Source organism: Phymastichus coffea, unplaced genomic scaffold, assembly GCF_024137745.1.
Source record: "Phymastichus coffea isolate CEN01 unplaced genomic scaffold, Cenicafe_Pcof_1.1 PCOF00086, whole genome shotgun sequence".
Classification (NCBI taxonomy): domain Eukaryota; kingdom Metazoa; phylum Arthropoda; class Insecta; order Hymenoptera; family Eulophidae; genus Phymastichus; species Phymastichus coffea.
Genome location: NW_026706897.1, coordinates 278,008 through 302,729, shown reverse-complemented (window position 1 = coordinate 302,729; position 24,722 = coordinate 278,008). Strand labels below are relative to the sequence as shown.

The following is a 24,722-nucleotide window of genomic DNA, read 5'->3' as shown; positions in this document are numbered from 1 at the left end:
TTCAATTAGTCTCAAGGTATAAAGAAGCTATACATTTCAGAGGCAATTCCACTGGGAATGCAAACGCGCGCTTGCCGCGCCTTATGGAATCTCGGAATCCAAGTGCAATAAGCGGCAGCTACGTAGGCGTCGTCGGGGAATTCGGGGGCCGGTGGTTAATTGCCATTCGCTTCCCCCTCCTCGCGAAACTGATGACCAGGAAGCGGAGGCTTTTTTCTCTCTTTTTTTTGTTTTGTTTTGGTCGCCAGTTGTTCCATCAATTGCCGATTGAGCAAATACGTTGCAACACCGAGAGAGTTAAATTTCGACACTTTGTCGACGACGCGAAGCTTTAGTTTTTCGCGCCCGACTTTTTTTCACTGGTGATTGCGCCTGCAATACCTTCCGCTCCAGACTCTTTTTTTTTGTGCATGGCTTTTACTGTGGTAGCTTTTTTTTTTCTTTTAGAGACAAATCGTTGTAGGCACAACACTTTAATTTCCGTATGTACATTTTTGTTTATTGTCGATGAAATATGTTTAAAATACGATTGGCTCTTTTGATGCAAAGTGATGAGAATTTTTATTTTGAAATTCACATTTATAAGAAAATTTATTTCTATATTTAAAAATTCCAATGCATAAAATCATTTGACTAAAATCGAATGAACATAATTATGTTCTATGTTTGCAATGCAAACTAAAAATTTGGATTTAATTTCAACCGAATTTGGTTTCTTCCAAGTCAGAAAAAAATCTCAAGCAATGTAAGACAATACTATTCTTCAATTACAAGCACCGAATCTATGAAACTGATTGGATTGAAAAACCGCTTCATCGTAAAGTCGCGCAACAAAAAGTATACTCTCTGGTAAATATTTCAGGATTGAATTTTCCTTATCAAAGCCATGCGAGCAAGAACGAATAAAATACGGACAAGACGCACACGCGAATGAATCCGTCCCTTTGGCTTTCATCTCTCACAAATGGTAAAGTTAAAAAAAAAATCGCGCTGCCTCGCTTCCTCCTCTCCTTGTCCGAAAAAAAGTTGGATCCTAAAAGTCTCGTAAAAGCCAACGCGCACTAAAGTTATAAATATCAGATTGGGTAGGCGAGAAAATAAAGTAAAGCTCTATAACTGCGTGCTATGGAAAGGAATTTTTTTTTGGTCAACGTCGACTGGTCGCTTGTTGCTTTGTGATGCAGTGTGTTTTCCCGTGCAAAGTGAATTTTAGACGAACTTTTTTTATCCACCGTGAGATTTATTAAATTCGTAGAATTTTTTTTTGACTTTGCCGAGAAAAATTTTAAATTACAGTTCAATTTCAAACACGGTAATTAACATGCAAAACACTTGAAAACATTTGATACGAGGTAATTGAAAGTAAATATTTTATTTATTCAGTTGTGAATATTTAGCCGCCTATACGAAAGAAAATTTTTGCAAGAAATTTCCACACCAAAGCCACACATTTTTCCTCGAAATGGAACTTTTCCATTTGTCAGTATACCTTTAAAAGCCACATTTTTCTCAGTGGCACGAACGATTCATTAATGCTCGTTTGAAAGCCAACGAGTGAATCAAGATAAAGTTTTATTCTCTTTGACTTTGATTGATAAACGGTACAATTCTCTCACACCCCGCAAACAAACAATATACCTCCTTTTCCATAGCATCATTATCAACAAAAAAAAAGGGCAATCGTTTTCACATTGAAAACAAAGAAGAAAATGCTGCCAGTTACCCTGGCGAAATGCTTCCTTGGAGATGACAAATAGTATTTGTACATATCTATATTTATTCAACAAAGAACGGTTTGACTATATTACGAAAACGATGAAAAAACTTATGGGAAATAAAAACTTTGAATCCAAATAAAATTATTTAATTAACTAACCACGTACATTATCGGTATGCTTTTTAAACGATAGTGAAAATAATTTCAAGTGCTATGTCTTCAGCTAGATATCATAAAAGAAATTGTGCATTTAAAAGCTGTTTTGATAGGCCTCATAACAAAGTGTCAAATTTTAAAAGTTTAAAATCTTAAAAATTGAAAGTTAAAGTAGTTTATGGATAGTAGTTCTGCATAAGCCACCTACTCTATCTTAACAATTTTTTTTAAATAGCCATGCAATTCTTTTTAATTTATAGAAATACATGTAATAGAAAAGTTATACCGATTGACAGAATACATATATCCCTATGTACAGACGTCATGAAAATATGACTTTGTTATCTCCTCATGACTTCAAATGAAAAATTTATTTAAAATATTTTCATTGATACATGTTGATTACGCTTAAATCTCTTTAAAGGTCGAGATCCAAGCACATAATGAGAAAAACGAAAAAACTGCAGCGAAAAATAAGAAATTATAAAAAAATTAAAAGCAAAACTTCCTCTCCCAGGAAGCAGAAGAGGCGCCAATCAATGTATGTACAAAACGTTAAAATTCTCATTCGCGTCGACATATTACTAGCGACTTGTGCCGATAAATCAGCGCCTCCTTCAATAAAAGCTCCACGCGCAATTTATGTTGTGTACGTATATATATATATATATATACGCGCGTCCTCACGGCACGAAAGAAAGGCGTAAAATTAATTTGCCGGTGTAATTAGTCACGTAGGCTTCCAGTTACGTACGAGAAGGTAGAGGAGTAGGATCAGCCAAATCCATCTCGCGCGTAGGAAGGGAACAACGTCAAGGGGATTCGCTGTACTTTGTAATTGATACTCCGCCTGTCTTTGTTGCTTGACAGCGACTGAAAGCTCTCACACGTGTGTCATGTTTTCCTGGCATTTAATTGGCTTTTCACGACGCGACTTGTGTAGGTCTGGCTTCCCGACGTATTTGGTAGTTAACTTTTTTTTTCTTTTGCGTTGAAGTCGATCCATAAAACGTGACTGTTGGCATGGCCTTGTTGACGAAAAGCAGTTTCCTTTAGCACTTCATTTTTTTTTTACCAGCGATTTATTTTATAATGTGTTCTTCAAATGGATTTACTTTGACCCGTTGGCTGTCGCTCATCTATAAAATGCGAATTTATCAAAACGGTGGAAGTGCTTTCCTGAACTGCATCTCGTTACTTTCACAAGTATGCAAAATCGATATAAAATAAAAAAACATCGCAAGTCATTTAAGCATAAAATAGCCATTCGTTCGGTATGCTCCACAATTAATTTCCTAAATCTAATTTATCCCTTGAAGCCTCTACTTAGAAGCATCAGTACAGAATACATCTCAGCAGCGGCCAACTTGCTCATTTGGTAAACGTCTGTTTATTCAGCTTTCGCCTCGGTACATTTCATTTTTTTTCTTTCCCCGTCTATTTTTACACGGCCTCGTTCTTTCTGGAAGTATAATGAATATTTGCTCTCTTGGCGAAATCCGAGCAGCGGCGAACGTAATAAAAAGGGAAAACCTCCGCGCGGAGAAGAAGCTTCGAGCGCTTATCGCTGACGAAATGATCGAAAAAAAAACGATATGTATAATATATCGGTATTGAGAACAAAGGCGACGCTTGCACGCGGAATTGGCTGCAATGGTTCTTCATCATGAGCGTATTATCGGAGTTTACATGCACTTCCCTCCGTTAATCGTCACTCAATTATCCGTCGAGAGCCGCTTTCTATTTGCTATACTGCTTGCCGCTTCCTCATTGTTCCCAGCGCAAGCTCCGACGATGGAGGCATCCATCTTTTCTTTGTCGTATCTAGTCTCTCTCTCTCTCTCTCTCTCTCTTTCTCGCGAACACCTCCTTTTGTTATTCGCACGAGCTTTACCCAGTGCTATTTGCTCGTCCTTTCTTCTCTCCGAAAATGTCTGTCCTCCAATCTCTCTTTTATTTTTTCGTCGTCGTCCCTTCTCTCGAAGCTTTCCGTCCTCTTTTTTTTCATCTTTGTTTACTCGCGGCAGGCGCTCGGGGATCGTTCGTCGATCTTTCTTGTTTTGATGGTGGAGAAGGGAGACAAAGAGACAGAGTGAGGGAGACAGTATGTGGATCTTTCTTGGTTTTCTTTCAGACAGTCGCTCGCTCATCGGGATTAGCGAATTATTGATGAGCTATCTTGCTCTCTCCTTCTCTCGCTGGAAAAATCGAGTGGAACTTTGCGCTTTATTTGGTTGTTTACGACAATGCTTTCGTTATTTCTTTTTTGTTGCAAGTCAAGAGACAGACTGAAAGGTAATGCTTGGTTTTTATGCTAATGGTTGAATGAACGCTTGGACGATCGTTTGTCAATACTAGCCTATTGCGATGCTTGTACACATATCCTGTGTAATCTCAAAATGTAAAATAACCGATTAATAATTTACAGTCATATGTTACCAGTATACTTGGCTTATTGGAGGCGTTCTCGAAGTTGTTCAAGAACGAATTTACACTTTCGATAAGTCGTGAGTCAGTGCTACGGTTTAAGTTAGCTCACAGCAGGCTCCAGCAAAATCTCAGTTCGAGCTAGGCTTGAAACTCCTGTATCTCATTCGAGTGCCAAGGCCAACTCAAGCTTATAAGCTCCCAAGCTATCCATGGAATATTTTTTATACAAGGGAATTTTCGCAAAACCAAAGATCGTTATGTTTAAAATTTTCAAAAATGACATAAATCATAAATTGGTGCGACTCGGTGAATAGCAACGTCCAGCTGATTGCTCATCCAACCGACTGTTCTACAAAAGTGAACTCTTATTAACAGCGAAGGTGAAAGCACACACCTGCTAAAAAATGTCCATATATCAGAACAATTTAGGAGAATAGAGCGACTCGTACTGGCGTTCAATCCTCGAAAACGATGATTTGATAAAAAAAATCAAAAGAACCCCCCCCCCCCCCCTCCAGCCAAAATTGACTTTCTTTTCAATCTGAATTCGGTATAAAACACAATGGATTGCAATCGTCGACCAGTACAAACCTACCAATGATCGTCTACACACGCACACAAAAGTTAACGACTCTAAACAACGCGCTGGGAAATCGGACTCCGGAAAATTATTACTCCGGCAGTCGAAAAAGCAGAGATTGAATCCTTTGAAAGGCTGGCAATGGATTCTTTTTTTTTTTCTCGTTTCCTCGCCGAAACAGACGAACTGCTTTGTCGCGCGAAAGATCAATCCCGGGTGCGCTCGCGTGGCCATAAATTTCCGCGCCAGATCCACGTGTATACCGTGTATACGTATACATCTAAATACGGGGCGCATATGCGCGCGCGTACTCGGAAACGCGAAAATGCGCTTTTCCAACGGGGGCGAAAAGTCGCACGGTGCGCGCCGCCAAGATAATGGAAAAGCCTCCCTATTTTTTTTTTTTTGTTTTTGTTGCTGCGCTCGATCGAGTTCGAACGCTTACGAGCGCACTTTATTACGCTTCTGCCCTCCACTACTTCTTTTTTTTTATGCATTTTTTCGATATGTATGCTGATTCCTTCCCATGCCTTATAAACATCGATCATTGCTCCCGTATTTTATGATACTGCGGAATTTGCCAGGCGGGATGGAATTTCGCATTTCCCGGCACACGTCGATCTTTACATGGAAGTTTACATTGCTTCGAGCCAATCTCGGACACAAAAGGGACACAGTCATGGCTTTGAAAGAAACTCGATCTCTCGGAGTTATAAATTACTCTGCTACTGCCTTATGTAGCAAGTTCTTTCGCGCCTTCGAGGCAGCAAAAGTCGTCGAAGGTAGCTCGCCGCGCGCAATCGAATCGCAGTTATATGCCGCGCAGAGATGGAATCGGCCTCTCGAAGAGCGCACGCGAGTCTTCCCTCTTTCCGCGATAAAAATTTATCGTAAACTCTCTCCGTGCCAAGGAAATGCAATCTCCCTCCTCCCCCATCCTCAACGCTCTCTCAGCTCGCTCGCGCATACGCCATATAAACTTTATGAATTTTCATGCCTCGCGATGCCTTCAATTTCATTATTTTTTCCCGCGCGCACTCGGCGCACGGTATAGAAAAAAAATGATGGCGAGAGAGAGAACGTCGTTACACGTTGCGAGCAGAGCGCGTAATGAGCGCCAGCGCCGTACATTTCAAATTGCTAATTATTCGGCTAGCCAGCGCTGTTGTGACTTTTTTTTCCTACAGTGACTAAAGTAACTACGTGCGTATCTTTTGCTTGCCTTTCTTGCTGCCCTTTTCAGTGCCAAACGGATTTGTAAAGGATTTCCGGTGAAAAATCTAATTAGTAGTTTAGCCAATGCGCTGGCATACGTTTTAGTTGAATCCTTGTTATAATTGTTATCAGTTTGCATTGCGATAAAGATAGAAAAGCAGACGCGTGCATTTAAACTGGACCGAAAAAAAGAGAGAGCGAGAGACAGAGAAAGAGAGAGAACGCGCGATATTTGACATGCGCGCGATTTGGAGAATTTATGGGAAAAACGGCGTGAACAAACGATCGATACTGATATTTCAACTGCAAAACATCGCACATAAATTTACAAAGCGCGTCACGTCCCTTGTACGCGTTGCCAGTTTTCAGCACGTGCGTACATTTACGTTAAATATACATCCTGGGGTAAACATGTCGTTGTTTTTTGTCGGTACAAGTATTAGTTGATATATGTATATATATATATATTTTTTTGTGTGGAGGATTAATTGTAGATTTCAATTTCTCGTCAAGCAGTCCGTAACTCATGTATAGCCGTTGACGATTCAAGATTCAAGATAGTTAAATTAATTAACGTCAGATCTGAAACTACGAAGCTTCGCTTAGGTTGGGTATAATGATTATTGCGTGAAAGGCCAACATTTCGTCATTTGAAAATGACGTAGCCCCGTTTGAAAGACGATAATAAAATCTGTGCCAAAGCCCCTGGCGTTGGGTCTATCGCAAAGATAGAGGAAGCCTCCCTTTCTCTCTCTCTCTCTCTCTCTCTCACTCTCGAATGAAAGAACCAGACCTATGACGCCGCGGCGAAGCCAAGACTTTAATGACAAAGGGAAACGCTCGCGCGAGTGCCCGGAGGCACTTGTAGTTTTCGTATAAAATCTCATTAGAGAGTGAGGCAGTAGAGAGGTCGCCTAGCGCGCGCACACACACACACACACACAATAGAGCGGAAATGCCTGCTTGCGCGCCTATTTTCTGACCTCCTTTCTCCGGGGCGCTCCAATTTCGCTCGCGTTTTACGCTTCCTCGTCGACGAAGCGAATGCACGCTCGATCAATCGTCACCAAATCACTTAAAGCCGAATCGCAGGCCGAAGACTCGTCGGCGTGCACTTGTATTCGACGCCATGCGCAAGTGGGTGTTTGGCAAGCGGTTGCGTCGGTGCACTTCTGCGAAATCATTAATCTTTTGCTAAGCCGCTGCGCCTTAAATTAGCCCGCGAGAGCTTTTTTCCCTTGTTTTTTCTTTCCCGCGCGCGTTTCAGCTAATGAGAGTACTTCGTTTCTCTATGACCTTGCTTTTTCTACGCTTTCTCTCTTTTGGTTTTGTTCGACGTTGTTTTAAATATTTATCGAAGTGAGAAAGAGGCGAGTTCGCGTTTTAAGCGATTGAAGCATGTTTAAGTTTGCATTAAGCGCCAGGTCAAAAGGACACAATAAGTATAAAATATATAATCAATACTAAGTAGTACTTTAGAAGTGAAGTGTGTACTGACAGTATTTTGCCATTTGTTACAAAATCAAACGAAAACCACAAACCAAAACGTAATCTCAGCTTACAGCGAAGTTTGCGGCAAATTTGTGCACAAACAGATTCGTTATAACCCACAGATTTCATTGGTGAAATTGGAATATGTTCAAAATTTCGAAAATTCGCCAATAAGCGCAAGAATCGCTATGAACCACCGCCGCTCATCCTCAAAACTTTCGTCGAAGCTTCGTACGTTGTTCGATTTCTTCACCTCCATTGCTAATGGTGACAGCGAAATTTATCCGTGCTTTATCGTATTCCCAGCAGACTTTTTCTCGCTCTCGCAGTGATGAATTCGCAGCCTTGGGGCTCGCGCGGAATGTAATTAAGCTTTTTCAGTAGCATAAACGCCATCTGTTGTGTAGCGGTAATAAAGCGCGGGACTCGAGACGCGCATACGTAAGCGAAGAGAGGGAGAGAGAGAGAGAGAGGTTTATGGAGTCGGTGCCGGAAATTCGGCGCTTGTTATCGGCAATCGAGCGGACGGTTATTTAACGATGCCCGACTTGGCCATTACGACGCGAAACGCTATGTTGTATGGAAATCCGAGGGTGCCTGCACTACGCTATGCGCAGTATATAGCGCACGTGACGTAGAAAGCAAAGCGGGCGTCGGGCATGATCGTTTCGTTATAGGAACACATGGATTTCGCTTGAAGGCTTTTGATAGTTGGGTTCACCCTATTTTCGATTAGCGAAACAAATTTGATTTCCGTGCGCGTTCGTGCGCTTGTATTACGTGTTTATGCGATTTTTGACTTACGGAAGTTACATTGTCCTTTTGAGCACATTGAGAATATTGAGATTTTTTTAGATATGGCAATTTGGAATTGCAAAATTTTTAATAAATTGCTTTGAGGACAGAACTTATTTTAAAAAATTGTTATCTTCTTGGACTTCTATAGTACATGGTATACTTATTTTGTTTCCTTCAAGAGAGAAAGTGAGAGAGAGAGAATAAACTTTATTTTTCTTTTAGTCTTACAGTGGATACTTTCTCGTATTAATTTTATCTTAAAGAAAAAAGTTGGACAGTTCTGCACTTACATTTTCATAGTTTATGCAGGCAACAATGCCAATAATTTTAAATACTTCTTATATAAAAAAATTAAAATGACATTAGCATTAATTATAAGCTCAATGATAGCCATAGCATTTCATATGTATAAACTTCTCACGACGATTTAGCAATTTTATCTAACAAAATCTATATGACCATAGTAATTAAAATTTTATAATTCTCCAAGTTGTCTTAGATAGATATAAAACAGATGTAATTTCAAAAAGTCTACTCTTTTTTATTGATTCCAATGCATGATGCCTGCAAAGCTTTGCTTAAAGTAATTACTTAAAATCATTGGCTACATTTGCTTATTACAAAGCTATAAAAACAAGTGAAAGTTTATGGTTACTTCAACAGATATCTGAAGTTAAACTTTCAATTTTAACTTTCACAATATATTTTATATTTTAAAGTTGAAAACATAATCAGATCAGAAACATAAATTTCAACTTGCAAACGTTTATATATAAACGTAAATTACATATTTACGTTTATATATAACATAATATATTTAGGTATATACCTAAAGGTATTTATAGTTACAAACATTTGATCACATCAAATTATTTACCATTTAAACTTATTGAAATTGATAAAAAAATATGAGTCATATTATCATAACATTAGTGTAATTACGTAAAACTCTGAATTGTAACATCAGCAATCAAATTATGTTCATATTAACAAATAGAACTCATTTGAAAGGTTAAAAAACTTTCGTTTAATAATTTTCTTCGTTTTCTCATGAAAGTGTATGTGTAAGTATTCTACTAGTTAAATGAATAAGAGCTTTCCGAGAGCCATAAATTTCTTATAAATTTTCATTGCCAAACAACAATTATATACGTTGGAGTGAAATTGAAAACTTGTTTTAATATTTAGCATAAAGAAAAACTTACCATTTTACTTTTGCTAATAATACATTAAGCTACTAGTAAATATAGTAGACAAAATACGGCTACTTTTACGAACACTGTCCGGACATTAATTCGCCACCCATAAATTTTTAAATTCAAATTATTTTCAAGTATTGAGCATTGATGGCACCAAATTGTTTTTTTCGGGCAAGCTGCTAATTGCAATTGAACTAAGCTTGTTTGTTGTCATCGATGCTATACTATCGTGTTGCATATATTCGTTTTCCACACATCGTCTGAATGAGGTGGTGTTACAGCTTCGGAGACACAGAACCACATCGACCGTCTAAAAGTAGTCTCGTGTACACGGGATGTGCTGTTTTACCGCTCGAACCATCAGTCGAGAATATTTTTTTGATTCTCTTTGACTGGAAGGACTATCGAGGAAGGGTCACAAACCATATAATTCTACCAGTTTTTTAGAATTAAAAAGCATCAGTTCCGAAGAAAGCTCGAGGCGATTTAAAAATATTGGAGAATGGATGAATACGTTTCAAAACTTTCCCGAGTAGATGTCTAACTCAAGGCTACCGATAGAAACATAATGACCTAACATAAGACGTGGCTCAGTAGTTTGATTCATCATTTTTAATTAAACTATTCAACTTAAAAAATCATGTGGATTCTCCTAACATTCAATGTTTAATTTCACATAAAAAGACAATTATCAGAGAATATACAGCGTAACGCGCAATACCTATAAAAATGATTATTAGTATGTCGCCTAATAGTGATTCTATGAATGATATTAACAACAAGATTATTTCTATAACAACCATATTCAACATCCACAAATAAAAATTTCGGCTTATAGAAAAATTCCAACGTAGCCTCGATTCTACTCACATAAAGCTTGTAAGACGAAGGCTATTGAAGATTCAAATCGCAAGCAGAACGAAAAAAATTGTTGAAACGACAGCTGTTTAGAAGCCAAGGAGCAACCCTCTGCCTTAAAAAAAACAAGCCCAGCTGTTTTGAACCATTATCCATGCAAATGCGGGCTGCCGGTCCATCTGTAGATAACGCGCGGTTCAAGCGCTTGCGATTTTTTTTTCTCTTCCTTCACCCCCCCCCCCCCCCTCCAACCCCCATGAATATGGAAATGCACGGTCGGATAGATTATGAAATATCGCGATACCTGAATAAATCTTACTAATGCGAAAACTCGAGAAAAAGCAGCGAACGATTGTATGCCCCACGGATCGGAGTATTTTGCTGACTAGAGTTATTCCCTTTTTCCTTTGATTCTCCAGTAGATGCGGCTGTCGTATAACTTTCTTCGAGCAACACAACTTTTCGACTGTTGAGTCACGACTGTTGAGTCAAATCTTATTTAATTACACAAGAGTTTTGTTCAATTTAGAACTGTAAATTCAACATCCAACATTCATCTAATATCGACAGTAAACTAGCAGTTAGAGAACGCGCAAAGCCAACAGCCAGCGATTATACCCGAAATCAAATTCTCAGCAAACAATTAGCAAACAAAGATTATGAATCAACGGAGAAGTACAACGGGCATTATAAATTATTGGCGAAACCGCGCTCTAAGCGCAAACAAATGCACTCGATCGAATCAGTTCCTGTTGAAAAGCCACGCGCTTCCGACTGCGACCTTCCCGCCCCCTTCCCCCGCCATTGGCGTCCGTAATTCAATCGATCCAACTAATTCGGCCGCTTGCGTGTTTGCACATGCGGCTATAAATATTCAATTTTCCTCTGCTCTGCTTTAAAATATGTGTGTATATTAATTAGCGGCACGATCGTTCGCACTGCAAAACAGAATTATCAACTTTTACCCGAACGAGTTGTAGAGTTTCCGCGGGTACTTTATCTTTTTGCTCGTGAAAAACGGCATCTTGCTTAAACAATTTTTTTTTTTGAGCTGTCATTTTTCTCTCTTACGAGTGACAACAGGAAAAATAATTTTGTATAAAATCTTTAAAAAATGTAAAAATATAATCGCTTTGTTCCGTGATAATAATTATCGACGAATTTTTACTCAGGTAAACAAATTAGAGTAAATTAAACGTCTATTTTTAATTGATACAAAATAAAATCGAAGAATTACAACAGTTTTTTTATTAGAGATAGAAGTTAATAACGAAAAGATCATTGTTTAATTAATAAGATTAGTCAGTGTGTATTATTCTGAAAAACTCGCGTGAAATTCATTCAGTCGAAGATGATTTTATAACGTCCTGGAAGTAATGGAAATTTCGTTGAAAGCAATATAAAATATTAGCGGCGATTAAGCAGACGAGATAGGGAAATACTGATGAGACTTTTGAATCTATAAATTATTGACGTAGCCTGGTGAAAGAGAGGGGGGGGGGGGGGTATCTTTCATCGCTGCGCGCGCGGGAACCCATTTGATCTTGAATTCATCAGCAAAACATTTTTAATTACTCCCATCTAGAGGATTCGGTCTCTCTCTGTCTCTTGAGATAAGGACTTTCGCCGGCGGGAATTCCGGCCCCTCTTCCGATCAACAAGGACGTTATCCGAGCAGCAGCCGTATCAATTATGAATTACTATCTAGCTTCTCTGTTTGAGTTTATTTTATCGAACCAGGCTATTGACTTTGGTACTTCTTTATGCACCACTTGAAAGCCATTTAACGGTTCGATAAAATAAGTCGTACGGCTTCTAACATGATCTAGATCTCTTTTTGGGCGTCTCGCTCAAATACTATTTGCAAGTTACTCCAGTTAATTCACAAATGGAAATGTGTGTAAAGCTTGACAATCGTTTTGCGGATGAAAAGAAGAACATTTAGTGAAAATGTCTACATGAAAATAATTAGCGATCGCCATTCGATTGCGCGAACAAATAAAACGTCGGAAAAAAACAAGGTCCGAGGCAAAATACGAGAAGCGTCGCTGTAGCTCAGTAATTTTGATCTACAGTTGATGCAAATTCGAGGATACGGGCTCGTCACACACCGCGCCTAATTAAAGCGTCGATTATAACGCAGCAGGCAGCCAACATCGTGTGGGTCGACAACGGTCAAATATCGCTCTGCCGTCATCCGTTCACGCCGGAGTCGCGGGGACATTGAGATTCCTCATTCATACATCCAAACATTTCGCAGCTGGTTATTGAAAGGAGGCGCGTTTTTTGCTGTCTGTTGCAGATTAAAATGAAGCAAACACTGACGGGCCTATCATGAAACATACGAGACGAGAGGCGGGGTGGCAGAGTTATAGGATAACCCGTGACAAATCATGGAACAGGTAGTTTTACTGATAGGAGCCGTCCTTATCGCGTCGGCTCTCTGCGCCGAAGATGAGAGTAGACATCTGTTTGGTAAGTACATTTGGTTACACGTCTCTACGCACGTTGACCCTTTTAGCTCAATTCGATTTCTCGCTCTGATTGTCTGACATAATGCTTACTCTTTCTACTTGGTGACGCCGTCGAATCGTATCTCGTTCGACACAGCGAAACTATTTTAATATATATAATTAACGCTCGCCAAGCACGTCAAATCATAAGCGCACTAAGCTCGAAAATTAAGCTGGCCAGCCGAAAGTTAGTCTGCTCTCTCGCGTTAACAAGGTAGTGCCGTGTCCTTGGGCGTCATTTTTTTTCCTTTTGTTTTCTTCTCCCAACTCAACAAACGAAAACGTTTTTATAAAGTGAACGCGCTCTTTGTAGGTCAGTTATAACGTCAAACGGTTTCTCTTCTCCCGCACTGTTTGCCGAGTACGAGAACCTTTTTCGCAATTTTATAACGTGCCATATTTTTTTTCGTTTTGCTGTTGCTTGAGAAGTTAAAACAGACTTTAGTCCTGAGTTGAAGTTTACTTTCAAGTTACGATTTGCATGCTGTTAATTTCGTCAGTACGAGAAAACTTTGGGCGGAATATTTTTTCTCTCGGGAGCTTTAATTAATTAATAATTCATTTTATCAGAAAAACGAGATAATTGAAATGTATTGTGTTTTGTGTTAGGTGAGAGCTTAATCCTTACATTTTCATCAAATTATATAAAGATAAACGATCCATTTGAAAGACATTTAATTATTAAGCATTTTTACCAATAATTTGTTGGCTATGAAATAGAAAACTGTATAAATCGTAAAATTTATAGAAAGTCTCAATTTCTCAAAAGTTTTTCAAATATAACGCTGATAATCTTGTATCGGTAGAAAGTTAGTTTGTAAACAAGTTATACTTGTGAATGAGCAGTTTTAGTTTTTACCAGCATCGCAATCTTAGTTTACGTTATATGCGGTACATTGTTTTATGACGTCAAAATTGAACAAAGTGTTTCCAAAACAAACGGTGTGCAAAAAAAAACATAAAGTATCTCAATAAGTAAGCATATACACAGCGTAAAGAAAATCCTCTCTGATGAATAGAAATTAAAAAAGAATACAGTTTAATTAAAAAAACCTTAGGTTAATACGCGCCTTATTTGCAAAAGAAAATAAGTATAACAATCGCCATAAGCACGCGCAATACGCTGGCATTCATTTATCCATCGCGCGGATATGAAGAGAGAGAGAGAGAGAGAGAGAGAAAGATCGCGCGAAACCATTAGCATAATCCAACAAAGGGTCAATAATGCCGCTCTGCGGCTAAGAAAAGCCTGGCCGAAACGTGATTATAGCATGGTATCTTTGTTGCTGTGCGCGCGCACTGCATCTTCGCGGTTGATTCCAAAAGTCGAGGTAATTGGATAACGGTCAATGTTCCTTTTTGCTCTGCCGCAGCCCATTGTATGCTGCCGCTCGGAATGGAAGAGGGAAAAATTCCGGACGACGCCATCAGCGCTTCCTCCAGCTACGAGAGCAAGTCCGTTGGGCCACAGAATGCAAGGTATACAGATATATAGGTTGGCAACGCCCGTCGTTACGACGATTGCCTCGGCGTGTTATCGGAAGTCAAGGCGCTCTTTCTCTCCGTGAGCCATTTTTTCCGTTCGCTTGTGTATTCGCTCAAATGTTCACAAGTGGTGGCTAACTTTTTGCCCTCCACTACCCCGTGTTTCTACGTTCATAAAAATTTCGCGTCTCTTTTAACTTTACGACGTGTTCGCGTAGTTTTTAGCATACTCGCTAACGGGTACGTGGGTGTACTAACATATCGCGTTTCGGTGCTTAAAAGTACCAATGATGAATATTACGAATTGCGCGGACACGTAATGTGGTACCGGGCTTGGCTTGTGGTATTTATGATAGAGTCACGTAGCAACGGTTATTGATTATGCGACGAAATAAAATAAGATAATTCCGATGTAGGCAAATTGCCAGTGTTTATCTAATTATTAAGCATTACGTGAGCAGCGCTCTTTATAACGTGTTGAAAATAAAGGAAAGATTTTATCTCTAGATTAAAATGTTTATTTCTCAGCATTCACGTATACTTGCTAAGATCGCGATATTAAAATTTCGTGCTCGTATAGTAATATTCTGTGAAATTGTTGCCGGATACATAATCAGAATATTCTGAAATTTGAAATACCAACAATGTTATAATCGAGTAGAGAGAAAATCGAAATGAATTTTGCAAAGGCAAACTCGCGAGCACACGGGCAAAAAGCCTTGTATCTTTTTGTCTTCTCGACGTGCGCGGCAGTTGGAGGAAACCACAGCAGAGAGCATAAACTCTGAAACATTTAACGAAACAACGCTCGAAATAAACGCAGTGCGGTGCGCGCATTAAAAAAAACAAAAAAAATAAAAAGAAGAGAGAGCCGAGCTTTCTCTGAAACTAGCTGGAAGCAAGGGGCTAACTTTGGCTACGACGTAAAAAAAACTTGGAGCGCGGCGGAAGAAGGAAAAAAAAACGAAAGAAAGAGAGAGAGCAAGCTTGTGTTTGTCGTTGTATATATAGGATACGACAGGAGAAGAACGGCGGCGCGTGGTGTCCGAAGGCGCAGATAAGCAGCGACATCCGTGAGTACCTCGAGGTAGACTTAACGAAGGATCATCTAATAACGTGGACGGAGACACAAGGCCGCTTTGGTAACGGCGAGGGCCAAGAGTACGCCGAGACCTTCTTCCTCGAGTACTGGCGTGACCTCAAGTGGCATCCCTACAAGAATCTTAGGGGCGACAGGGTAAGTATAATCTACCAGGAAAACCTGACACTCAGACACGCAGCGTCGGCCTGATGCATTATACATTATGCCTGACACTACGTAGACCCCTATCACTTACTTTTCACCGCGACTTCACATCTTTCGTCACCGTCGCTCCTCTCTTATTAATTATGCCATTACATACATATTTCTTTATTCAATTCATTCATTAACTCTGGTTTTATTAAAATTTATGAAATTTTACGCAGCAGCATAATTTTTAAAATGAAAATTTTTTAATAGCGTACAACAAAAATAAAAACTATTAGTGCAACTAGAATAAAAACTAGTAGTAAAGAATCTAGAAGTGCTTTTAAACAAAAAATAAATATTTTTATACTTTTTTAGCAAATTTCTTTAATATTTTAACTCAATATCTATTCTCAAAATAAAATTAAATAAAAAAAATTTGATTGAAAAAATCGTTGTACTTACTCGCAAAGTTATACAATTCAATCTAGTTGGTAATGAAATGGGACCATTCTGGAAATAGCTCGTCTCCATTGAAATCCATTGAACCGTTCCGGAGATATGCGCGAACATACATTAAAAAATTCAGGTCGAATAGAGAACCTTCTCTATTCGAAAATCGGTATTAAAAAAAAAGATTTATATTTTGAGGAAAATATTAAAGGCAAAAAAATGTTACGTCATTCGTTCAGAAAAAAAAAATTTCGTTCAGAATAATAGATCCTTTTAAAATAAGAAAAATATTGCTTTTTCTCGTTAAGTCGAGGACGATAACAATTAAGGATGCAACGCATTTGATAAATATTTTCATTTGTATGTTTATATTTTCGTGATAAATCTTACTTGTCGTCTACACCGACGGAGCTAAAACGGTAGCAAATGTATCTCCGTCGCCGCTTGACAAAGATAAGTGCCGAAATTCCCATCAGTATATATATCAAAGATCGTGTTGCCGAGCAGCTGCTGGTCGTCCGCTCGCGCAAGAAGACACTTACCGCAAACTCCATCAGCATTTTTCGAGTCTGCTACACTTGTCGCGCGTGTACACGCAGACAGCGACACAAGGGTCGTCACTTACAGAGCCCCAAGGGCCTTCGGCAAATTTCCTCTCGCTCTCGGCGCGCGCCGCGCAACTTTCCTTATTTGACGCTCGACTATGCAATATTCATACTTTAATAGCGCGTACAATCTCACTCTCTTTTTTTTCTACCTCCTCCCCTCCCTTGCGAGACTTGAACCTATATCAACGGAATATCTTATTTTGCAATTTTCTTTTGACTCGCGCGATGTATGGGTGTTGTGTGCAAAGATTAATGCCGCGTCTCGTGCGACGCGACTACTGAATTTTCGAGAGTTCTTATTTTCAGGCGACGTCTTTTTTGCCGACGTTACTTTTTAATATTTCATTCTCTTTTTCGTACGCGTGCTTGCTAGATAATACTTGCGTTGTGTCGACGCGCGTGATAGCGCAAGGCGCCGCGACGATAAACTTTTATTAGATGAACTTCTTGCCGTCAAGGCCATAACGTAATTGCCTTTGAGCGAACCAAGCCGTCAGTGTATAAAGGTGCATGAGGCTGTTATTACATGTACGAGTATCGGGTTGGGTTTAGGTTCACCATTGAAAATACCCATTTAATGGTTGTCGTGCATATACGCTTTTCCTATTAGTCGACTAACTTTTCAATTCACTCTAACAATTTATCTGTTATATTATATCAATTTTCTTTTCAATTCGCTTTAACGACATGCACTACTATGAATAAACACACATTATATTTTCAATTAGGTTAATGCAAATCAATATTTTGTCAAAGGAATTTTAAGTGCTAATCACTAAATTTTCACACCCGTAAAATTAGATTTCAATTAATCTATGTTGCATCAATTAAAAATGCTCTTTATACACAAGTTTTGCATCAAATTTCATAACAGCTATCAAAAAAGCGTCGAGAATTTGCAAAACTTCATCCACAATAATTAGTAAAATCCATTGTAAAGCTGCAACTCTCTGCAGCAAAATCAGTCATTCAAAGAAAAAAAATCCCTTTCATTAACCAGGAGGCATAATGCAAAAGAAAATTACACTCTGTTGAACTTACACGCACGCGAGAGCACCGCCAAAGAAAAAAAAAACAAGAGTGAGAGAGAGAGAGAGAGAGAGAAAGAGAGAAAACCTTCCATTAGCGCGCTGAACACGAGAAGTAGCGCCGCAAAAAAATAGGGGCGTAACGGGCGCGAGTGTAAAAATTGGAGAAAATGAGAGGAATATTCTGTTTGGCAGGTATTACGTGGTAACAGCAACACATACCTGGTGGAAAAGCAAAAGCTCGACCTGCCGTTCGTGGCGAGCAGGGTGCGCTTTGTTCCTTACAGTCAGCATCCACGCACCGTCTGCATGAGGGTCGAGATTTACGGCTGCGTGTGGCAGCGTAAGTGACGCAGATAAACTATAACCTCGCTCTCTCGCCTTTAATTATCCAACCCGCCCCAAACCCTCCTTGTTTTCTCTAGTTCATTTTCCTTGACTCTCCACCAATTTATTGTCGCGTCTTGACCGTTCCGGGATAAGCGAATTAGCCGTGAGGTCTGTGCTCGGCACCTGTCTTGAGCTATTATGCAGCTCGTATGCGCGCGTGAAATTTTTCTTACCGGACTGACGCGCAAGCTTGGCTGAAAACTTCTCTGGGTGTACAATAAATACAGGAAACACGACGCGGTTTTCCTCCAGTGGTTGGTTGAAACTGCAATTTCAAAATAATTTGCGCGGTCGTCTCTTCGCGATATAATTAAAAATCTAGCGGTGATTATTTGTCTTTAATGAGAAAACGACAAAGAATATAAAAATAATCTAAGCTGGAACATTTAACTTCGGTAAGTTGTTCAAGCATCCGTTATTTGTAACTCAAGCGAATCATTGGAAAAATAGCGCGACAGACGTTTTCCATTCGTTGTGTGTCTGCAGAAGCGATAAGGATTAATAAACTAACGGATCAATAAGCTCATTGCATCGAATCGTCGAGTCTAACAATATTCCAGTCTACTGAACCGAATTTAAAAAAAAAATAAAATAAATGAATCAACGACAAAGAGAGCGCGATCTCGAACAATATCAGTCGGCTGAGCAAGAGACTCCGCGACGTGCATTTTATAAGCGTTCATTTTCCCCCGGAGCATTTAACAATATAAAGCTCGTGTGTTTCCCCAAGCCTCTTTATCTTCGTGATCCGCGAATAATCGATATTAACCGTATGGCTTTTTCAATACCTTATTTCCGTGGAAGTTTTTCGGGCTGTACATGTGCTCTACTCCTCTTTAATCTCGCTACATGTGATTCTTTTTCTCGTCGATTTTAGTACGCAACGAGAGGGGCTGGGGGACAGGGGAATCAATCAGGCTTGAAAGCATTTCCTTCGCTACCGAAAGCTAAACTTTCTACACAATCGAGAGTATATAAGCCATTGCCTACTCTCTCGGTCTCTTACAGGCCACTCCCGAACTTGTTTTTATTGAAAACTTTCTTTTTCTGAAGATTTCTTTTATACTTTGTGTCATAAAAGTATGCTCGCTCCAACTTAACACAATGCTTGCAATTTTCCTTTCTTGCTGCGCTGAATTTTAAGGCCATTATTTTTCCAACCGGAATGGAAACTGAATAAATTATATAGTAGTTCTCTTGAATACTCGAGAGAAACCCAACTTTTCGTCAATATGATCGATCAGCTCCTCATCAGTTATTCAAATATAATTCAAAATTTTATTCCTCGACAAACTGAATTCGTCTCCTTACCTGATAAATTATTTTCCCATTCTTTAAAATAATCGATGTATATGATGACTGGATTGGGAATGCAGAGTACTGACATCGCAATCGACTTAGCAATAGAATAAATTGATCAACAAACGTGCCATTTTTGCAGAAAGGGTAGCAAGGTACACAATTCCAATGGGCGAGTCATACGGACCAGGTGGTTGTAATGTTGAAGATTCATCTTACGACGGTAATGTGGCGAACGGTACGATGTCCGGTGGATTGGGTCAACTGACGGACAACATATTGGGCGACGCTACGGAAATATTCGCCTCGTCGAGTGGTAGCAGTTGGCTTGGTTGGAGTCACAGAAGACTCATCGAACTCGTGTTCGAGTTCAAAGAAGTGCGAGAGTTCGACAACTGCAGCGTGCACGTGGCTAACGTGCCGAGACGCGATGTGGAGGTGAGCGTTTTTTCAATCGAGAGGTCGATTGTTTTTCGCTTCAACGTTGAATGCTGAAATCTCGCTGTCAAGGTGTTCTCGTCGATACAAGCATCGTTCTCGTACGACGGCAAGGAGTACGAGGCAACGGACAAAATCGAGATACCTAACGACTTCAAATCGAACGCCGGCATGGTCACGATACCTCTCCAATTAAAAACGGGACGCTTCGTTAAGCTGGAAATCAAGCCGAGAGCCAAGTGGTTACTAATAAGCGAGGTTGTTTTCGAGTCAGGTACGTTCACTTCTTTTTTTACCTCGTTATGTCAAATATCATATTTCTCCTCTTGATTTTGCAATGCCGGTCGTTAATGCAGTTCCAGGCTTGCGAAATCTTACGAATGACTTGACACCCGAGCAAATTCTCGTGCTCGAGCGCAATGAGACTGACGTGCCTGAACAAATCCTACCGAAAAGCGAATTTAACGAGACAACCTATCCGCCGAATCCAAACTTGACGCCAGATGCCTTTCCAATTGGTAACTCGCAGACGTACATCGGACTGGTGAGTTGCACGATTTGCCTTCTTTGCTCTGAATGTGTGGCCAACTTTTGTTCTAGTTCAAAATAACTTGAGCGCTTTACCGCGCGACTCGAGCACAACGACATATCCAACTGACTTTCCAGGTAAGCGGAGCCCTGACAGTAATCGCCCTGCTGCTAAGCTGCACGATCTTCCTAATGAAGCAACGTGGTCGTAACAAAGTGGCACTGCTGCAGAAGCACACGGCGCTACTGTGTGGCCCGAATGCACCCGGTATAACCATCAACATGAAAGACATCAAGCTGGCAACGCCGATGGTGATGAACGGTTTGTCGCAGTCGCGACTGTCGATCAAAAGTAAAAATCTCGCATCGGCACTCGTGGACGATGGTCTTGGTACGCTCGGCGGTAGCGCCAGAAGTGACAACGGCAGCGAGTACGAGCAGTGCAGCGCTTACGAGAGGACTTACAAGTTGTTTTCCGAGGAGAATTTGGCGTACGAACCGGCGCCGACGCACAAGAGCGAGAGATTTTCTACTTGTAGTGGTGAGTCCAATGAGATTATTTCAGCGTTGCATAAAGCTGTTCTAATTTTACCTCAGCAATATTGTCAATTCCACTCCGTCCACCCTGACGGTTGTTATAGGCACGTGCTTATACGCATCGTGATATGTAAGGCTTGTTTAATTTGTCAACAGGTGTAACGGACTTCAGCGAGCACAGCTATCAGGAAGAGAAATCCAGTGAAAGAATAACGCCAACTTCATTTTCGTCGGCAAAGCGTCACGGACTAACCACGTCCAAGTCCAACCACAAGGTTCACGAGGGTTACTATGCCGCCACGGACATTCTAACGGTAGTCAACGCGAAAATCAGTAAGCCAGATCAAAAGTTGAACCTCAATGTTATGTTTAGATCAAACGTCGAGAGCAGCACAGCACGTCGAGTCTATTCACGCCGCTACAAATTCAAGAAAGTGCCCAGTTGTCGAACACGTCAAGCATCTACAATATCCAACAAATATCGAGGCACCGACTGAGGATCCTCGATAAGTTCGGCGAAGGCAGCTTCGGCCTGGTTTACTTGTGCGAAGCTAAAGGCATTCAAAGTCCCGAGATGGGTACCATACGCAATCGGCAGATAGTTATCGTCAGATCGCTCTGGAGAGGCGTCACGGATTCTCTCAAGTGAGTGATCAGAGCTCGTTTAGAAATCGCGAGCGCGAAATATAATCCAACACTTTGCGCTCGAGCAGGAAGGACTTCATGAAGGACATGCACCTCTTGGCGGCGATACGCGACGTGAACGTGGCGCGCATAATCGCGTTGGTCGAAGAGGAGCCGATGGGAGCTGTATTTGAATACGGCGAGCTTGGTGACCTGCCAACCTTCATGAAGAGCAGCGGGGAAAACGGGAACGGCGACTTCACTCTCAGGTAGGTAGTCCGGCGACTGGCCTCGCGCAGAGCAAACACTCCGCTGTTTAATCACTATCCCCGACGCACGCCCTTGATTTTGCAGTTACGGCTGTCTTCTTAATTTCATCACGCAGATTGCCTCGGGCATGAAGTACCTCGAGAATCTGAAAATTCCTCACTGCGACTTGGCTGCAAGGTAAACATTAAACTTGATTATTGCTTTCGTTTCAAGCTGCGCAGAGAAGCCATAGATCTTTGAAAATGGTCTCGTTACTTGCAGGAATTGCATAGTGAATAAGAATCTGATTATCAAAGTGTCGGATCACGCGCTCTACTGCAGCAAATACGATCACGAGTACTTCGTTAATGGATATTACGCCAAAGTACCTCTCAGGTGGATGGCTTGGGAAGCCGTTCTCATGGTAACTGCTTCTTTTCGACCGAGCGCTCGCGCGAGCCCGCTGTTTCCCGGCGATAACTCGTCAAATGAAATTCCGCAGGGCAAGTGCAGCAACGCCTCCGACGTGTGGTCGTACGCGGTGACGGTGTGGGAGATCTTCACCTCGTGCAGCGAGCAGCCGTTCGCCGAGCTCACTTCCGAGCAAGTACTGGAGAACTGTAGTCGCTGGTACCAGAGTAACAACATCAACATCAACGCCAGCAGCGGCAGCAGCACCAGCAACATCAACAACAACCAGCCACCCCCGCGAATTCTGACGCAACCGAGCCTTTGCCCGCGAGAACTTTACCGAATGATGAGCAAATGTTGGAGCAGGCATACCGAGGACAGACCGAACTTTGAGGAAATTTATCTGTTTCTCAAGAGGCTTACCTTCGACTGAAGTGCTTCGACCATTGCGTGTGCGTGATTCTACGTAACGTTCGTTGTATCAAATGCATATCGTCTTTCCTCGACTCATATCAATGCATACATATTTGTCGTTTGATGCCGTTTTTTTCACATTGTACGAATGGACCAAATCGATCTTACAATTGTCGCTAGATCAGCTTGATTCCTGTTTTTTCGAGGGATCTAGTTGCGACTCATCAATCAATGAGTGATGGATAAGGTATTCGCTGCAAGCGCGTGAGAATGACCATTTTATTTCGCAAGTCGCGCGCTGCCAAGCTCATTTTTCTCGTGCTCAATTTTGCGGAAAGCAGACGCTCGTTCGAGAAACGGTTTGCTCGAATAGTCGTGCATTAAACATTATTCATCGATGAAAGAATGCATTTTACGCCCTTGTAAAAAGTTCAACGTGCTACCAGATATCCAGAAACATTAAATTACTCCGTATCTGTAAAAAAAAAGAAGCAAGTATCGAGCATTTTTGTTATTGCATATAACAAACATGTATAAAACAACAATTGTGTCTTTCTAACGATATTGCACTGATGTAAGCGCCATTAGTGTATTTTCTAGTACTTAAAGCTTCCCAATTGCGCATATTGTATAAGATGACTCGGTCCGAGTAATCGCAAAATTACAAAACAAGATCGTAGTAGTTCCTGTAGTCGAAAGAAACTAAATTTTATACGCATAATTTTACGATTATTCAGAGCTAGTCGATGATGAATTGATTGATTTGATTTACAAGCGTAAGGAATGTCGTACACAAAAGTTTATATACATATATAAGATTGTAAACGCTAAGTATATAAGCTAATAATTAATGGACAATGTCAATAATATTTATTCGCATTTGTGAGAATGTAAACGTCCTTCTCGAATTTCACCGATTAGTTTTTTTTTTGTAAATCGAGGAGACTTATCCATTGATCTTCTCAATTAATAACAGAAAGAAACTTTTTCCACTGATTGCTGGACGACTTTGTGATTGCGACGAATTGATTTGGAATGATGTAGCGAGAATATTGTTCACTTTCACTTTCGTAGCTGTAAGATTAGCTAATTATCGCATTTTTATAAGATGTAATTAAAGGATCGTTCGGTGCTCTATGCCATTGTCTATAAAAATTGCTCGCCGAAAATGAGAGTATTTCACTTCGACTTGTGTGCGAATTGACATTTCTATATTAGCGCTGTGAGTTCAATGAGAAATTGCTAACTGATATGAAATAGTTACATTAAAAGGAATGTTATTTGCACACAATAATTTATTATATATATATATATATATATATATATATATATATATATATATATATATATATATATATATATATATATATAATGTATGTACATTCTTGACTATACAGTTTTCCTTTTATCTATTTATCTAAAATTTTCTTAAAAGCTTCGTATGATTAAATATATTGTTACGATAAAAATATTAAATTAGGTCATTCTAATAATACCAATTTTAAGTGGATCTAGTCTCATATGCTTTAAAGAATTATCTAATTTCAAACCATAGCGAATTAATTTTAAAATTTTGCGCGAATATCTTATAAATTTATCTAGCGTATTTGATAAGGTATGAATCACAATTATCGCGTTATTAAAATGCCAAGAAATAGTGCAATTATAGACTGCCACAATAAATCTTAACATTTAAATTTGTGCCAATATTGTCCGAAAATTCAAGTAACTGTAAAACTTCAGAAAATTGCTTGGAATCTCGTCGTCGGAACTTTATAATTAAACTGTTTTTTCTTGCGAAACATTATAGCTAATGTGATTGTGCTACAAGTTGACAAAAAATAAACATATCGGCTGCGATAAAAGAATTATACTTTGCATCATATCCCTTGTAGCCTTCAACTCTACTTTCACGATTGGGTTTTAATATCATGTTAGCAATTATTAAAATACAGACGGATATAATTTGAATAACCATTTCATTTATTTGATTGTAATGCACCTCAACAATGCGATTGCCGCATCAAAAAAAATATACAAATTATACATGTAAATTCAAGAGCTACGAAATAA

The 24,722-nt window shown here is 39.9% G+C and overlaps 1 protein-coding gene across 1 annotated transcript in view; it reads left to right on the top strand.

The window, feature by feature from the left end:
* The window catches only part of LOC131669022 (discoidin domain-containing receptor 2-like), a 96,261-nt gene extending 72,331 nt beyond the window's left edge, over positions 1-23,930 (top strand). Inside the window, exons 2-15 of the mRNA XM_058943577.1 lie at positions 12,747-12,919; positions 14,331-14,436; positions 15,454-15,679; positions 17,955-18,102; positions 19,591-19,886; positions 19,959-20,160; positions 20,243-20,430; positions 20,553-20,955; positions 21,108-21,265; positions 21,325-21,596; positions 21,665-21,844; positions 21,930-22,022; positions 22,107-22,248; positions 22,327-23,930. Of these exons, the coding sequence (XP_058799560.1) occupies positions 12,838-12,919; positions 14,331-14,436; positions 15,454-15,679; positions 17,955-18,102; positions 19,591-19,886; positions 19,959-20,160; positions 20,243-20,430; positions 20,553-20,955; positions 21,108-21,265; positions 21,325-21,596; positions 21,665-21,844; positions 21,930-22,022; positions 22,107-22,248; positions 22,327-22,668 (2,838 nt within the window). The 5' untranslated portion in view covers positions 12,747-12,837 and the 3' untranslated portion in view covers positions 22,669-23,930. The remainder of the gene's footprint in view (positions 1-12,746; positions 12,920-14,330; positions 14,437-15,453; positions 15,680-17,954; positions 18,103-19,590; positions 19,887-19,958; positions 20,161-20,242; positions 20,431-20,552; positions 20,956-21,107; positions 21,266-21,324; positions 21,597-21,664; positions 21,845-21,929; positions 22,023-22,106; positions 22,249-22,326) is intronic.
* Positions 23,931-24,722: the final 792 nt, after the last annotated feature.